Raw genomic sequence first — 17912 nt, 5'->3', positions numbered from 1 at the left:
TGTTCGAAACGAGTATCGAAGAATGTCCAATAGAGTTATCTCAGGCAAGCTCCTGATGTGCGGGAGATTAGGCTGCCGCTGCTTGGATGAGATGCGATGTGCTTATGCAAAGGTATGTGGATGGTGAGTTGAAGCGCTATCACACGGCGTGTATGTATGTGCATGTGTTTTTTATTAAGCTGAACGGCGATAGGAGAGCAGCCCGAAGTGGGAGCACGAATAACTTTACCGATTTGAGCTCAGTAGTCCAATGACGTGTAAACTGTAGACATAGATTGGTTTTCCAAGATGTTGAACAGAAGCGTGATATCAAGGCCCTGCGCATGTGTGTAAATGTGTGTATATCTGTGAACGTGTATGTGCACGTTTGTGTTTTTATGAACTTAGCCGTGATGTGTGTGTAGATGTACGTTGTGTTGACGTGCGTTCGCACCGCGCACGCGCATTTTGTACTGGTCGTACTCGGGCACCAGTGCCCTTCCCTTTGTGAGGGTAGGCAGGGTAGGAATGGGTGGTATGAGAGGTAAGGGATGGCGGGAATGTGATATTAACTACAGCTGTCTAGCAGTCTATAACCTCAGTTTTTTAAAACTATAATTTGAATACGCGTGCGTGAGGTATCTGTGTAATTTCAGATGCTCCTAAAGTGTGGTAGCCAAACAGATATCAAACTGTTTTTTGTGAATATCGTATCCCCACCTGGACATCCGGGCACTAAAGCGGTGTCTGCCCCGAGGCCTGTATTTATCTCGACATGGAGAAAGAGGATATAAATGCCAATCATAAGCATACGATCCAACGAAATGGGAAAGGCTGGCTTCTTTAACCAGTACGGCACGTCGTACTGGCCTTGCTCGTATTATTAGTTTACACGCTTAAGTGTTTGTACCTTTATTGTAAGGCTTGGCGGCTGTAGCACAGTCGTTGTGATAAGGGATTTTGAAGGAATGCTGTTTATCTGTTGATCTGATACAGTCTACGAGACGCTTGGGCCATAGCAACGCTTCACAAGAAGAGGATCCTCATCCTCATCCGGCGCAGTGCCTCACAAAAGGTGGTTGCGGTCCGCGACAGGTGGATGCGAAGTGCCGGAGCTTGGTTTCCCCTTTGGTTTACTCTTTGGTGTATGGGTCAATTAGGGTTTATTATTGTATAGGTCGAGTTGGATCTTGGCACCATATCAACATGGTGCCATGTACGAGAAGACCCGGGGGGCCAGCAAGGCTCCGTACGCACGATGGATGAGGCGCATGTAACGTGCCGATAAGCATTACATGCCATTTGGAGCAGCCAATCATCACCACCATCATCACCACCACCATCATCACCATCATCATCATCATCACCCGCAGCAGCAGCAGCAGCAGCTTGGTTCTGAAATGCGTTTTTCTACCGCTATGTGTGAACGAGAAGGCTGCGCAGCCCGGCGGCCACCGCAAAAGACCGTCCAGCATTTTTCACAGAATGTACCGCAAACACGGGTGTCTCTCCTGAAAATTTCCTTAGATGTGGTATCAGCTTCCTCTGTTAGTCAGCTTCCTCTCGCCATCCATAGGTACAACTCAAGTGTGCTTTAAAGCCAACTCTTGCCGCCTGCAGTGACTGCCAGGGGGCTGCATCCTTTCCCGCCCACCCGCAAGCTGCTGCTGCTGCTGCCGCCATACCTCTACTGACACTCTACTGCTGGTCGCCTCGTGCACCACATTTGGTACTTTAGAGGATAGCCGAGCTGCGAGCGAGATGTCGTGACGTCATGTGGCACAGAGAGAAAAGTGTAATGATCAGTAGCGAGCTTCCCAAGGGAGAAAAGCCCACATTGCCGAGGTGCCGCTATTCACGAGTGATGCTATACCAGCCATGCTCTGTGGCACTGAGCACGTTGTGGCACTTGTGCATTTGTAATTGCCTTGGGGGAAGATCCAGGACAGATCCAGAAGGGACCCCGTTGCAGACAAGTGAAGACGTCCTTCTCGCGGGCTCCATCTATCCATCCGTCCATCCGGGGGCTACACGCGAATGGCTCGTTTGCGCTCGGCCTCCAGTGCCGCAGCCTCGCTCTTCTTGAAGGCGATGAAGTCGGAATAGGGCTTGGGGTGGTGCGACCAGCAGGCCTTGGAGAAGAAGTCCTGCGGCCCGGCCAGTTGAGAGTAGAGACGGAGGTGACGTCAGATATTCGGACCACGCATTTCTTCCTGGGTCTTTGAGTTTATTGTAGATCCAGAATCCTAAGTACCCACTAGAGGATAAGGGTCCGCCTAATCTGTTGCACCTTGCAAGACACATCCTTACGCTATGCTTGTCGAAATTTGCCGTGTGTACGCCGTACCATGTGTACAGCCATACTCTGCCGTGTCTCGATGGATATGCACTGCTTCTCTGAGAATGGACCTTGCAGAGACGACGCAATGACAGCGTTAAGGCTTCAGCATAAACCATGTAGGACATTTAGCTTCCCGTGCCATGGTCGCCTGCCTTGCCTTTGCGCTTTCAACACCTATTTGACTGTACCGCTGTGTAACGGCACCGTACACACCTTGACTTTCGGTACGTGCTCCTGTACCAGCACTTTTCCACGCTCCTTGGCGGCGCCGTGCTGCAGTTTTCCAATTCAATTCAATCACAAGTCACATAGCAAGGGACTTAAGGGGTATAACAACAAATGAGATGCGCATGGGGAACTTTAGAGGAGGAGGGGGATTTGGGTGTTCAGCAGGCCTCCATGCATTTTGTGCAGGCATGAGGAGACGTTGGCGAGCCAGCCAGTGGAACCTTAACTTGCCGTTGAATACGTGCATAGCTGCGCATGCTGAAGCCGCGGTGTGATGCCCACATGCTGCGCAGGAAAACACGTGCTTTGGAGGCGCTGGACTGACCCTCCGAAAAAAAGCACGGCCATTACGTCTTTAGGGCTGACTCCCGCATGCTGCAAATCTCTCGCACCCTGTTGCCTCAGTCCCATGGAGCCGGACCCTCTAGCCGCTACACCACATCAAACGGGACAGAGCGGCTCCACCACAACACAACATCCAGCCGTAATCACCCGCCCTCCACTGCGCACGTCACCCTCACAGCCCCCAGACGCCCCCCAGACAGTCATCCTTACTCGCTCTAGGAGCTCCATGACGGCTGTTTGGCCCATATTGCGGGCCCAGTGCCAAGGCCGGTCGCCCGCGTTGTTGGAGGCGTTCACCTTAGCTCCCAGCCGCAGCAGCAGCGCCACACCCTCCTCCCAGCCCTCGAACGCCGCGTTGTGCAGCGGAGTGTTGCCGGCGGCTTCCACCTCGTTGACGTCGGCGCCCTCACCCACCACTAAGCGCTCCACAACTTCACGCAAGGCAACAACATTGATTGCCGAAGCAGGAGAGGGTTTTAAGGGGAGTCCTACGTTTGGTTTTAGAACTTTGGAGGCTTTTAGGGTTTGAGGATTTACTTAAGGTGGAGAGGAAGGTAAGGAAACGCAAAAAGGTTGGGGCAACAGGGTGGGGAGGCAGTGGTGGCTAGGAGGCCGTTCTGCGAGACCGCTGCCACATCCTAGGAAGAGCTGTGTCCTATAGCTGAACTGGGGCCGCTTCACAGGGAAGCGCAGGCCAGTGCATGTGCTGGCTTGGCAGAGGTATAAATGATGACATGAAAAGCCAATCAGCCAATCAACGAAAGGCCGCCTAGTCATTGGCGCTTCCATACACTGCTCCGAAAGCCTGCATGCCTTGAAAAAGCCTAGCCGTGCCTCTAACCACGGGGTATTCCTTTCCCCACGAACCACCACCCCCACCCCCACAGCGGATAAGAGGATCAATGGAAGGAACTAGGCGGCAACGGCAGGTGCTGGCGCTAATGGAAAAGTTAAGACCAGTAAGGATACTCTGTGGGCATGCTGCGAGACGTAGCTAGACAGAGTCCGTCCAGAAGGGCAACTGGGTTGTTCCCCAGGGCTAGGGAATCATGACCATGGGCGACGGGGTTTGGGTTGCAAGCAATGGCACACACTCACGTGCGGCGTTGCGGTTGCAGACCGCCCTGTGTACCCGCATGCCGCCCACCCGTCCGCAGCCACGGACACAGCCACCTCCGTCTTCCTTGACCCCCACGGGGCCCTGCCATGAAGGCAGGGATGCGTCGCTCACGCTTACCCACCAGTCCATCGGCTATAGGATGGAAGGAACGCGTTCAGGTTTTAGATGTGAGTGGTGGTGAACTTGGTTCGAGGATGAACCAGTAAGTCAACGGGGATTGTGAATACGAATTCATTTATGTTTCACGTATTCATGTAGTGAATGTAATCGCACGATCCCTTAAATCGGGAATGCCCGTTGATAGGCGTGTAACGTTCCCATAAGCAACTCGTTTGTCTTGGAGCGGCAACGCATCCAAGTACGGCCATGGACCGCATGCCATGTCACGCTCATAATGGCTGTATCTATAGTTACTATTCTATGCATAGTACACATGTATAGTGGGATGTGTGGCGTGACACTGTGCATCGGTGACCGCGTGCCTCGATTTGTGCGTCATCCTTGCGCAGGGGCCATGCTAATCTTCTCTGTATTTTTCCATTTTTAACATTTGTGCCAAAGCACCGCGTGCCATTTGTGCCAAAGCACCGCGTGCCTTCTGCTTGGCGGCAATTCAGCAGAGCGCACTTTCGGTTGTCTGTCATGCATCGCTTCAAAGTTCTGCCCACGGAGTATACTATGTAAGCATAGCGTGCATAATATAATTCATATCTTGGGATGGACATGATTCTAGCCGAAAGCTATATCCTGTATGCAAAGTAGAATCCTGCGTCGGTTGTTGGTTGCAGATCGAGACAAGGGATTCTGCAAAGCAGTTTCTTCAAATTTGTGTAAGAGTAATATCCAGCAGTCTATAAATAAATTTTTATGTGATTTTACGCTCAGCATACGGGTCGGTCAGCCATTTTGAAAGCTGCTGCCAGTTCCCACCAATTTTGTCTGTACTGGCATTACCACCAAAATAGCTACGATCCATAACGAGGCACCATAGGGGCATGTGAATTTTTATCCCATGGGGCCTCTGTAGTTTGGCTTCAGCGATGCAGGTCAAATTTGCGCATTACTTTGTGTTGACAGAAGTTTCTGTTTCCAACGCGAGCCCTTACCCCTCTGCCTCAATGCATCTATATAAACCGTTTTAGATATGCATGTATAAATGGACTTGGCGCCAGCGCTTAGCAGGGCAGGGCAGAAACATCGCCGCAACATGCAGCAGCTGTCGCTGCTCTTGTCACTGCAGCTGCTCCTGCTTTTCAGGATCGCCACCCTTCCGGGGTATTACACCCAGCTTAGCTCTCTTCGCCACCTACAAGCATCATTTGGCCTCGATCCCGCTACCTCAAACCAATCCCTACTTTTCGGCAGCCGCAGCCGCGGCTGGGTCGCGATCGGGCTCCTCCCTGAGCCCCTTGAACTCGTGACGGATAGCTTCAGCAATACCTACAACGCCGCAGGGCAGCCGCAGCGCTGTGACGAAAGCACCTTCTTGGCCGCTTCCATTCAGATGTTTGCGCTGCCTCGGTTGAGTCAGAGCTTCACGGTGATAGCCGTCCTGGAGCCGCCACGTCGCGAGGCGGGTTCTCTGCAGGGTGATCTAATGACGGTCGGCGGCCTCCGCGTGCATTGGGACCTGGTTTCTAGTGAGTACTCTTTGGACAACCCCATGCGCTGGCCAGTGCTGTGGCATGACGGGCAAACACACACAGACTTGCAAGCATGCCCATAAAACAGAGACCAACCTGCCATATAGACAGGGCATACAGACAAGCTAGCATCTCTATTTAGGTATGTGTTGCGCCGCAACTCGTTTTTTCGCAACATAGCAGGAGGCCGTCAACGTCAGGGCTGGTGGACGGGCCGCTTGTCTGGGTAGTTGCTTACTTCCGTTCACCTGTCCTGTCCATCGTAATGTTGAAGTCATTGTCTTCCTAAACTGGGGGGAGGTTACCAGTTCCAGTTATCGAGGAATAAAACAAGGAATGGGGAACAGGTGAAATTGTGCGCGTACACGTATGTGTGTATGTGTGAGGGAGAGACACAGAGAGAGAGAGAGAAAAAAGAGTGTAGGGGGTATGTATGTGTAAAGTGAGAGAAAGAGCGGACAGTTGACCCTTGGGGGAAGGTCGCGGCATGCGGCCCTGGGTACGCCTCGCGTACACTTCATCGTTGTGGACTGCTGTTCAAGCAGCTGGCAGCTTCCCTCCCACACATACATACACACACACACGCATACACAGAGGAGGAGACCGCACCTTCCTCCTGAGGAAGAAGGAAAGCCCGCCCCTACCTCGACCCCGTCCCGCTGGGCCCGCCCTGCCGTGTCGTCTGTCCCGTATCTTCTGCACTTCATACCGTACTCCAATTGTTGTTGCACCACGTGCCGTGATGTGCTGCGTACTTGTGTTGTGCCACCTGTGCAGACGTCATCCACCTGTTCGCATCCTGGAACGCCTCCGCCATAGCCGCCATCCCCTTACCAGGGCGATGGAATGCCAGCGGGTCCTGGCCCTTCATCACACTCTCGCTTAGCCGCAGGGCAGCTGACGGCGCGCTGGGGGTCTGCATCAACGGCGCACCGGCGGCCATTCAAGATGTGGGTGACTGAGGGGGGGACTCCGGGGGCGCCGATACCAAAACCCCACCACGACTTGTTTATGGGAAGAGCATGGGGTTCAGCCCACCGCCAGGGTGGCTCTACTTTCTGTCCTCCGTCATCGTTTTTCTACAGGGCGCTTGCTCTTGGGCTATGGCCTTCTTTCTGCTCGGGCCCCTGGAACCAGCGCAGGTCCGCAAGTCCCACACTGCCCAGCCTGCTCCCCGGACTCCGGGGAAGGGGTGTGAGATGCAACTCACCCATGGCAACAATCTGCACTCCATGCATCCCGTGATTCTCTCCCACTAGCAACGCAAGGAAAAACTACAGCCCCCTGTGTCTCTTCCTTTTCCCGTCGATGCCACAACGTAATGCGGTGTGCGTCCTTCAGCGTCTTCTTCTAATCAGCACCTGTCTGTGCGCGTGTGTTTAAAAGCTAAGAGGTTCGCTTCCTGCCCTCTCCTAGTCCAAAGGCAGACCTCAGCCAAGCGGCGCGTCAGAGAAAACGATACTCCAGTTCTAAATCCGCAATATAATCCGCAACTGGCTCCGTAAAGAGTCCCTCCGTTGTCTCAAGCAGGTCTGGCCTTCTTCCGGTTCTCGCAAGCTACCCGGCGGCTGGGTGGCGGGCAACCCGCTGGGCAACGGCTGGTCGCTATCGGCGGTCGACCGGCTGTACCTAGGTGACCCCAAGGCCGCCAACAGCCTGAACACCCGCCTACAGCAGCTATGGCTAGTCAATGATACGTGGAGCTGTACGGACGTTGAAGCAATGTTGTCGTACAGCAATGCGTCGGCTCCGCCGACGGCGCCAGCGGCTGCCGTCGCTTCCACGGCGGCGGCGGCGGTGGCAGTTACGAGGGCGCCGCCTGGGCTTGCGGCGCTGTCCTACCGGAACAGTTTGCCGGCAGTGACACGGCTGGATGTCACGGTGGCGAGTGGTGGCGGCACGGGGGCGGATGGAGAGGCGTTTGTCGGGGAGAACGTCACGGTGCTGGGAGAAGTGTACGATAGCGACGGCGACACGCTGCGAGTACGGCTTACCTGGTACGGCGTCCCCGCCAGGTGGGTGGCTGCGTTACGTACGGGATCATGTATACGCCGGTGCGCAGTCAGCTGTGCGGGTAATCACCACCTGGTGATGTGGGGGCCCGATAATCAACATATTCTTCAGATCACCGCGCCTACGGGATTGGATGGGCGGATGTTGTGAACGAACCGCTGACACGAGCACATCCCCTGACATTACTCCTACGTCATGATTGCTATCACAACAAACATATAGCTATTAAGATTTAAATCAACTACGGCTAATGACCAGTTCCAGCACTAGGAGCCCGGCTGTTCATTTAGCGGACGGGCGGGCTAGCTGCCAGGCAAAGCTCCCAACCATATGTAGTCCGTTGTCCTCCTTATGCTTGTCCCGCCAGCTGACAGGCATTCCTCCTTCCGTGGTGACAACCGCCGGCCTCTCGCCCTCCACTCGCAACTGCTTTACCTAACCCCCCGGTATCGCTGGTACCTGCTTCAATCGCCAGTGGTTCATCTTACCCCTCGGAGTGGCTCCGCCCCGCTTCCTTGCTTTCTCTACCCCTTCCCCCTGCGGGATACCCCCCCCACACACACACGTCCCCGCTGCCCGCCGCAGAGGTTGCCGAGAGGCTTCGTGCGGTGACGAGGGGCTCGAGGCCAGCGACACCGGAGGGAGGGTGCTGCTGTCGCAGACCGTCGCTTTCAAGGCAAGGCCAACCCCCTTCCCCCCCTCCTCCACAACCATAACATTTTTATCCATCGCAGTCTCCACCAGGAGCTTCTGCACGTCCGCCGCTACCCAACCCACGCACGCCCACCCTCCCACCGAGACCACTTACCTGCCCTCCGCATCCTCCTCCTCGACTTTCCCCCTCCCTGGCCCCCTCTCTGGCCCAACCCGCCCCGCGTCCTCGCTTCCGCCAGCTGCCGGGCCGCTACACAGTGCGGGTGGAGGCGAGCGACCTGAGCGGCGTGTCGGTAGCCAGGGACGTCCACATCCTCGTGCGCAAGCTGGGGGACACGACGAGACTCGCCCCGTGCTGCAGGTACCGCTGGGGCATGGGGACCCTTGGGGGCATGGGACCGCATGGCGGGAAGGGGGGGACTTGGGGGGTGAATAAAGCGGGTAGGTTACGGAGGGGAACCTGGGTTTCTGGAGGTGATGGTGATGATGTATGGGTGGGTGAGTGGGTGTGCAACTTGCACCGGTACGCTTTTTGATGATGCATGGCTGGCTGGATGGATGGGTGGATGGATGGGTGGGTGGGTGCATGGATAAGTGGGAGGGGGATTGTCACAATGTCTCTTGCACTGCTGGGTCGTACTTTATAGTCTGTTCTCATCGTCGTCGTCCTCGTCATCTTTGTCAGATTCGAGTGGCTGGGCCGGGCATGGCTGCCGGCCTCCATCTGGCCTATTTCCCACGTCCTAAACCTCCGCATTTCGGCACCGAGTGTGGGTGTGCGCGCTTCTCCCGACGCCTTCTTTCCCTTGCATCTGCTCCTCCTCCTACTTATACCTCATGCACGTGCTTACACCTCCTCCTCCTCCTCTGCTTAGGTCCACCGGCATGGTGATTGCTGGCCAGGCGGGTCGTCCCGTACACAGCTGGCGGTTCCGGGACGAGGTGGTGACCGGGTTGTCGAGCGGGGTCCTGGGCTGGCAGTCCGAGTACCTGGCGGCGGAGGACCTGGAGGCGGAACGGCTGTTCGACTTCGGAGTGCTGGCGCCACGACACGAACCAGGTAAGACTACGAAGGGGAGAGCGGGAGGGAGGAGGGGAGGAGGGTTACCCAATTTCAAAACGTGGTCCTGTGTATGATATATACCGTCGTGAAGGCGTGCTGCTCCCATTGGTATGATATCCGCCGCCACGCAGCCAAGAAGAACACAGCCCCCCAGCCCCCCTGCTCCCCGAATCTGGTTGGCCCCCCGGGGGAATCCCTTGCCCCGCATGGAGCGTTCACGCGTCTAACACCCCCCACCCGGATCCCCCCCTGCTCCACCTGCCCCCCACTTCCACTCTCTCATAGCCCTCCAACCCATGCACCCGTACACTCACTTACCATTAAGACCCCGGACAGGACCGGATGTCTGATACCCGGTTGCCTCGTTGCGGTTGGTTGGTCGGAAATTTTCGTTTTGTTGGTTGCGTTCCTCCCGAGTTGCTCCCGGCAGGTGGTCTCGAGCTGTTCCCCTGTGTGGACGCCTTCCTGGCGGGTCCGGGCTCCCCCCGGCTGCTGAGTCCGAGCTGGGGGGGACAGAGCTCGGTCAGCTGGGGACATGGCAAGAGGGTGCTGGTGGTGCCGCAGGTGGGTTAGAGGGGAGGGGATGGGAGGGGAGGGGAGGGCGGCGATACGTGCTCTTTCTATTGCTGTTGCTGTTGTCAGCTTTTAATGCGCCTTATGGTCTTTACCTCACCCCCCTCACCCATCCATCCATCCATCCGCCCTCTCACCCCTCCTCGCCCTTCACCCCCCCAGGGGTTCAGTTGGGGTCCCGCTGTGTCCGCAACCGCCAACCAGAGCTCCCGACCCGGTTGCGAGCCTCACTGGACCAACTGGGCCGCGGACTCGCCGTACAAGATGGAATCGGGATTCCTATCAAACGGGTGCGTGCGTAACCTTCCCTCCCTCCCTCCCCCCCTCCCTCCCTCCCTCCTACTCTTCCTCCCTCCATTGCGAAGACTCCTCCTTCGCAACTCGCAACTGGTTAGTTCTTGCCTCCTTACTTCCGGCGTATCCGTCTATCCTTGGCATCAGCTTCACTCGTTCACGTGGTCCGTCTTCCCCCTCCCCCCACCTTCCCACCCTCTCTCTCACCCAGGGGCTTTTCGCGCATGGGGGAGTCCACTTCTAATCCCGTTCCCCCGTCCCTGACTAGAAGATGAATCTCCCGCTTATTCCCTCCCGCCTCCGCGCCCAGGACCCGCACCTTCTGCACCTTCGCCTGCACCCCCTCGGGCACCCGCACACTTCAGCAGCTGGCGGGGCTGACCGACCGCCTGGCGGAGGCCCTGGTGGAGCTCAGCTACGGCCGACTGTCCATGAGCTGGGAGGTGGACGTCACGGACACGCTGCTACTGCCGCAGGTATACCGCGGGCGGACGGGGGGAGGAGGAAAGACCAGACAGAAGGGGGCCTGGCGGGACGGGTACTGCAGGAAGACCAGATAGAGGCTGTACGGCACCGTAGATCTGTGAGCTGGGCTGTGTCGGACTGCGTATTTGGATTGTGCAGCTGTTTTGTGTTTGTGTGTACTACGTAGTGTTCGGAGGAGGTGTCAAGCTTGGCGTTGAGATGTACGGCGTACGGCGCCAACAGGAGCGACTAACTCCACAAGATCTGAGACGCTCTCATTCCATCCGGGGATGTGTGGGAGGGAGGGAGGGGTGTGTGTGGGAGGAGGGCATTACCACCAGGTTGGGACCCAATCCAGCACTTCACCGCTGCCACCCCTCCTATAACCACCGACACAAACCCCCCAGCCCTCCTCGTCTTCTTGGCTACCGCCATATATTCCCTCACCATCAACACCATCGCCACCATCGCCACCATCAATTCCCTGAACAATCCCCATTGACAACCCCCTGACAACAGACCACCAGTTCGGACGCCTTCGGCTACAGCGACACCCCCGTGGGGCCCTTTCTCAGCGCGGCGGGGGTGGACCGGTCGGCCTACCACTCCGTAATGGTGCTGTCGCCCGCGCCGCCGCGGGACATCAACCCCGGGTTCACGGCCTGGTCGTCCGTGGCGGCCTCGACCCTGTTCGTGATGCGCTGCATGCCGCAGCTCTACTACCTGGTGCACGAGATGGGTCACCTGCTGGGGCTGCCGCACGCGGAGATGTGGAAGTGAGTGGCGGAGGCGGCCGCCGGCAGGGCCGGCCGGGGCTGGGGTGCGGGAGAGGAAACGAATAAGCGTGTATACATGTCTGTGTACGCGCATGTGGTTTAGACGAGGACGTGTACATGTGAACGGACATGTGTACGAACCGGTACGGCGACCGGAGGGGTTTTGCGGCTACACTCCAGCCTCTGTTTCTACCTCTGCCGCCATCCTTAAACCCCGCCACCTCTAACCCTGCATTCACCTCCTCCTTCACCTCCGCCTCGTCCTCAGGAATGACAACGCCACCACTGCGCCGTCGGATCCCGCAGGGCCCGGAACAACCGAGGACAACTACAGCGATAAGGTGTGTGTGCACGTGCGTATGCATGTATGTATGCATGTATGTATGTATGTATGTATGTATGTATGTATGTATGTATGTATGTATGTATGTATGTATGTATGTATGTATGTATGTATGTATGTATGTATGTATGTACTGTGGCGCGTGCCGAAATGAGGTTGCGGGGTGGAAGGCGCGGGGTGGACAGAGACAGAGACGGAGGTGTGGAAACTGAGCGAGGTGGAAGCACAAGGGGCGAGTGTCGGGAAGCTTGCTGTTGTCCACATGCATCTCCACATGTGGCTTCCCACCCTCTTGGAGTCCCGCTAGAAATGGCCATGTCTGGCCCCCACCCCCTTTCTTCAGCGCCAACCTCCACCCCCCCACCCTCAACCCCCCAATCGCCACTCCTCCCTCCTCCCCTCCCACCAGCTGGACATGATGGCGTGTTGCCGGGGGGACTACGGAGCTCAGGCCAGGTGGGACAGGGGACCTAAGGCGGGTAGGGTAGGGTCGGGCGGTGAGGCAGGAGAGGTGAGGCTAGGGGGGCGCTGTGTAGCCAAATCTCCAATGTCGGCATGCGGACTGAGGGCAATGCGGAACCCGGGGCACCGTCACGTGAGAAGCTGATGAGATGGGTGGGTCAATGGCGGTACGGCACTGTAGTACAGGCAGGGCGATTGCGGGGCCGGTCCTCCATTCAAACCCCCCATTTCCCCCCAGCTGCGATCATATCTATCTACAGTGCTTCACTCCCGGCCACGTAACCAGCACACGGAACCCCCGTCCAGCCTCATCCCACAGGTATCTTAAATCTCCTCCCCTAAATCTCCCGGCTCTCCGGCTGTCCCCGCCCCCGCAGGATCTCTTTAGGCTGGATGCCGTTCCCGGAGAGACAGCACATACCCCTGCCACCCTCCACCGACACCAACACCACTCCACCTTCCTCCCCACAGCCTCCCAACTCTACCTTCCCCACCTCCACTTCCTCTACCTCCGACCCCTCCGCCTCCGTCTGCGTCGCCGCAACCCCCACCGGCTGTTCGTACACTCTGTGGCCCGTGGACCGTTCCGAGTCACGTGGTCGTCTGAAGGCGCTCACTGTCCGGATTAGCGACTCGCAGCTGGTGGTGTTGTCCTTCAAGGCGCTGCCCTGGTGGCAGGACGTCCGGCTGGGTCGCGACCCATGGGACACTGCGGATCGGGAGAATCTTGTGCCGGACGAGATGCGTGCGCCCCTGAGCGGCCTCAGTGTGGAGTACATGCGCAAGATGGTCAACAGCAGCAAGGGTGGGAATAGCAACGGCGTGTGTGTGTGTGCGAAGGGGGGGAGAGGGGAGGGAGCAGGAAGGTTGGGAAAGGTTAGGAAGGGTTGGGGAAGCGTCGGCCACCCCACGCCACCAAACGGCGGGACATCACACCAAGAATCCCTGCATATAATGTTGAAAAAGTCCGTATGTCTGTCTGGTTTGTCGGTATGTCTATCTGGTCTGTCGGTATGTCTGTCTGTCAGTCTGTACTAGGAGGGAATACATCTTGCGTTGAACCCACTAGCGTCCATCGGTATGCAGTGTTGAACTATGCCTTCTTGTGGGTTTTAGGGTGTGAATTATGATGAGGGGGAGTACGTATTGGTTTGCTTAAATCCATATTAGTTGGTTGTTGCTATTCCGCGCGCACCCACTGCCTCGTCTGTTCCCCCAGGCTCCTCGCCGTCCTTCAGCAGTCGCGGTCTTCTGGACTTCAACGTGTTCTTCGGCGAGTGGCCCTCCGCGTTGCCGCCCGCACCCGCCAAGCTGCCGCCAAGCCCCGCCAAGAGCGCATTCGCGCTGCTGAAGGAGGGGCAGGCCTGGCTGCATGCGGCCACAGGGCTGATGGTGGTGGCGCAGCAGGAGGTAGAATGCGACGGACAGGTGCGCGTGCGTGTATGTGGATGGATGGATGGATGGATGGATGGATGGATGGATGGATGGATGGATGGATGGATGGATGGATGGATGGATGGATGGATGGATGGATGGATGGATGGATGGATGGATGGATGGATGGATGGATGGATGGATGGATGGATGGATGGATGGATGGATGGATGGATACAAGGTCGGATAGGGCCCACACGCGGGGTTTTTCAGTCATCTGGGGGCAGGGGACGTGCCAAGTGGCGGGTAGCCACAGCGTTGAGCGAGATCGGGAATACAAAGTGGAAACGAAATTCGGAATGAGGCGAGTAGGGGGTTGTCAAACATCTTCTCGCCACCCTCCAGCCAACTCCAAGCCCTAACCGTTCCAGGCCGAGGTACCCGTGTACAACTACTCGGTGCCCAACTTCTACGGCTTTCGCGGGGAGAACCCCGGGCTGGAGGGCTTCAGACGTTCCGACTACAGCGGCTACGCGGCTGGGCTGCGCTGCCTGCGAGTGGCGGTGCGGACGCAGGTGCCGCCGGAAGACAGGAAGCCAGGTACGTGGAAGTCGGGGCGGCGGAGGGGACCGGACCACACAGCTGCGGGAAAGGCTGGGCTGGGCTGGGCTGGGCTGGGCTGGGCTGGGCTGGGCTGGGCTGGGCTGGGCTGGGCTGGGCTGGGCTGGGCTGGGCTGGGCTGGGCTGGGCTGGGCTGGGCTGGGCTGGGCTGGGCTGGGCTGGGCTGGGCTGGGCTGGGCTGGGCTGGGCTGGGCTGGGCTGGGCTGGGCTGGGCTGGGCTGGGCTGGGCTGGGCTGGGCTGGGCTGGGCTGGGCTGGGCTGGGCTGGGCTGGGCTGGGCTGGGGGGAGGATGGGGGGAGGATGGGCTGGGCTGGGCTAGAGCCTGGTTTTGGAAGAGCCTGCATTGGTGGCCACTGACCTTGTCCTGGGTTGCCTTTCCCGTTCCTTTTGAGTGGCTGTGGTGATAGCCCTGAGCGGGCTCGGTTTGGAGGATGAGATGAGGAGGGGATGAGGTGCAGCAACCCACCACTTTCGCCCCTCTTGCCGCCCCTCTTGCCCGGGTTTCCCACCGGCCACTAAGTCCACTGCTTGCTCTGACCGAAACCCGCTTCCCTCCTCACCTCCTCACCACTACGGGAATGCCTGGCCCCTGGAGCAAACCCCTAGGCAAGCTGGCAGTGCGGCTTCGAGTGGTGGGCTCTGATACGAATCGCCCGTTGGACCTTCGCGGCTCGTGCGGCTTCCCATTGCTGCCGCGACTTCAGTTGGTGATGCCACCGGACTGGGAAGACGTGGAGGCCGCCGGTGCCGCCGGCGGCAGTGGCGGCCTACCGCCGGGCATCGCGACCGTTATATGGAAGGACCCCCGCAACACTACCTTTGCGTCGGGTACTCTGTTCGCCTCATTGCCGCCGTTCTCAGACGGCTGGGTGCGAGAAGCTTCCGCCGGTGATAGCCCGGCCTGCGTGTACAGCTGCGACCCGTTGTACCGCGTACGGATCGCGTCGTACAGTGGAGCTCAAACGCTGGTGTCAGTACGTGTCGTGCAGGTATCTCTCCGGTACATGCTCTTGTACGTGTCGTACAGGTATTACCAGCTGGACGTGATCACGACCGAGTCCGAGGTATTGTACGTCCCTGTCGTGGCGCCGTGGATTGGATCTGCCGTACTATCTCAGGGCAACAGTTCGGCGGCAGGCGTTGTTAACGGGGTCAACGGTGAGCCCAGGGGGTGTAGAGTGCGGTGGCGCTGCGAGGACCTCATAAACTTGTAATGCTGCCCGTTAAGAATCACAATTATTACCTCGTTCTTGTTACCTTATTACCTGCCGACTTGCTCTCCAGAGTGTGCTTTTGTGTGGCGGAATCAGTATTGGGCCTGCAATGGCTTGGAGTGTACTTCGTTGACCGGCGTGTTGGCTCGCGCAAAGTGCCAGTGGTGGTGTGTTTTCCTGGAGCGTTAAGGGGCTAGTGGGCTCCAAGGGCAGAGGCCCACGTCTCCATGTGGGGCAGCGAAGGGCGCCCATGTGCGGCATGTGGTCGCCCAACAGCGGCAGCCACGAACTCCTCCTCATCATCATCATCCTCATCCAGTTGTTCAGATGTTCGAAAACGTGTTCCGTTGAACAACAGGGTTTTGACGCGATGCCTTGGCGGCCTAGATGACGACTGCCCACTCCAGCAGGGCCCTCCTGCAACACGGCTACAGAGGCCCCCACGACGCAGCAGAAAGCTTTCTGACGTGAGTCCCTCTTGTCCCCCTGCCGCTGCCCCGGTCCCCACCCGTGTGCCGCTCCTCACTCTCGACGTCGTGGCCGTCAATGGCCACAGACCCATGGGACGTTGCCTGGGGCCTGCAGCTCCTAGGGGATGCAGCTGGCAGTCGCCGACTGGACGAGCAGCCCCTGGTCACGTGGGCGGCTGAACAGCTGCCGTACACCGCATGCAGCCGGCAGTTCACGCTCACGCTGTTGGTCAAGGTGGGGCAACGGGGTGGGTCCTCCAGGGCTGTGGGGACTACTGGGAGCCCCCAGTTGGGGTCTGCGAACTATGGGGTGCCTACTTCCGCCGCCTAAGTTGTGATTTGTTTGCTTTTTGGATATTGGACTGTGCGGCGGCTGCAAAGGAGTCCCCCTTTGGGTCACACGGCGTGATGTGCTGATCTGTGTAGCGCCTGTGCTGTCGTGTCGTTGCGATCCAAAGCTAGTACTTTGTCAGCAGCCTCACTTCCGACCCTTTCACAGCCGCTCTTATCACCATATCCTCGCAACCCATCTGGGCCCTATGACGATCCCACCTGGACCCTCTTTAACTACCTCCTCTTCCTTCTTCTCCTCTTCCTTGATAATCCCGACGAACTGGCTTATGACAAGTTCTACTCATTAGCTTTTGAAGGACAACCAATATTAAAATTAATTTATACCATTCCGAGGATAATGGTAGATTGTGGCCCTTCCCGCCACCATTCCGCCTACCTCCTCCTCCTCCTCCTTGCTAAGCCAAACCCCCCTTCCGTGCCTGCTTTCCCTTCGCTTGCCTTCCGTTGCAGCTTCGGAACCCCGTCGCACGAACCGGCAGATGGCCCCTGGCTGCGGTCCGGCTGGATTCAGCAGCAGCAGGCGGCAGTAGCACCACTAGCGGCGCCGCTTACGACGGCCCAACCCTGTGGGTGGTGTGGAACGCCAACACCAACATAGCCGCGACCTTCCCGACCGCAGCCTTCAGCAGCACCGACGTCAACGGCGTGGCGGCACCGCTGTCGCTGGCTGTGGCGCTGGACCCCCACCGTGAGGCCACCGTGGCCATGGCCTTGCCGCCGCTGGGGGTGAGTTGTCCAGGGCCATGTCCAGAGCCCCAGGGTCTCTTGTCACCGCCTGGCATGTAGGGGGGGTTAATAGCGCTTTGGGGGGGGGTAATAGCGGGGGAGCGGGGCAGCGCATCTGTCCCTCCCTCCCTCCCTCCCTCCCGTCCTCCCGTCCTCCTGCGCAACCTTCATTGCGAACACTCATAAGGACCGTTCGCGAAGGAGTCCCTGGCCTTGGTCTGCGGATTCATGGTCGTCTTCTTTCCTTTCTTGGCACCGCCCTCCTGCTTGAGGCGGCCCCCAACTCAGCTGCGCTGGTGCGAGCGCAGCACTGATACATGTGTGCCCCGTCCTTTCCCTGCCACACTATGCCTTCACCTTCGCCAATGCTAATGCACGATTAACTCTTTAATGGTGCCGTACAGGGCGAGCGGATGTACCACGTGGTGCTAGTGTACGACCAAGGCCGTATCGGCGTTTGGGTGGATGGTGGTGGTGGCTGGCCGTGGCGAGATGCGGCATGCGTGCCGCCGAGGGCGGGCGTGACGTATTGTAAGGCGTCTGATGGCGGCGGCGGCGGCGACGGCGGTGGCGCCGAAGCAGGTGGCGGTGGACCGCAACGCCCCGCAGCTCAGAGCGGTCCCCTGCAGGGCATCAGGTGAGAGCTTACGCTGACATGTGCGCCTGTGCGTTTGTATGTACGCCTGTATGTATTATATATATATTATACATATATATATTATATATATAATATATATATATATAAATACGTACATGTATGGTCGCCTACACATATGGCGACCACCTGAGCCGCGAAGAAGCCGCGAATGTCTACCGTGCATCATGTCAGTGTGTTCCCCACCGCATTCATGCCA

At 58.0% G+C, this 17912-nt stretch overlaps 2 protein-coding genes across 2 annotated transcripts; one reads left to right on the top strand and one right to left on the bottom strand.

The window, feature by feature from the left end:
* Positions 1-2006: 2006 nt before the first annotated feature.
* On the bottom strand, positions 2007-4142 carry VOLCADRAFT_86708 (uncharacterized protein; the record flags this gene model as incomplete). Its single annotated transcript, XM_002946382.1, has 4 exons — positions 2007-2126; positions 2534-2593; positions 3104-3324; positions 3992-4142. 4 exons carry the CDS (start codon positions 4140-4142, stop codon positions 2007-2009), a joined length of 552 nt encoding a protein of 183 aa, XP_002946428.1.
* Positions 4143-5220: 1078 nt separating this feature from the next.
* VOLCADRAFT_86707 (uncharacterized protein) lies at positions 5221-17699 on the top strand (the record flags this gene model as incomplete). The annotated part of the gene is made up of 19 exons (XM_002946554.1): positions 5221-5653; positions 6434-6606; positions 6742-6798; positions 7187-7671; positions 8255-8315; positions 8563-8684; positions 9199-9383; positions 9817-9950; positions 10122-10249; positions 10564-10729; positions 11238-11444; positions 12247-12348; positions 12771-13104; positions 13519-13727; positions 14105-14273; positions 14901-15452; positions 16065-16213; positions 16783-17058; positions 17463-17699. The coding sequence occupies 19 exons, from the start codon at positions 5221-5223 to the stop codon at positions 17697-17699; spliced, it is 4179 nt and encodes a 1392-aa protein (XP_002946600.1).
* Positions 17700-17912: the final 213 nt, after the last annotated feature.

Source organism: Volvox carteri, assembly GCF_000143455.1.
Source record: "Volvox carteri f. nagariensis unplaced genomic scaffold VOLCAscaffold_3, whole genome shotgun sequence".
In the NCBI taxonomy this organism is placed as follows: domain Eukaryota; kingdom Viridiplantae; phylum Chlorophyta; class Chlorophyceae; order Chlamydomonadales; family Volvocaceae; genus Volvox; species Volvox carteri.
This window is presented reverse-complemented; position numbering and strand designations above follow the sequence as displayed.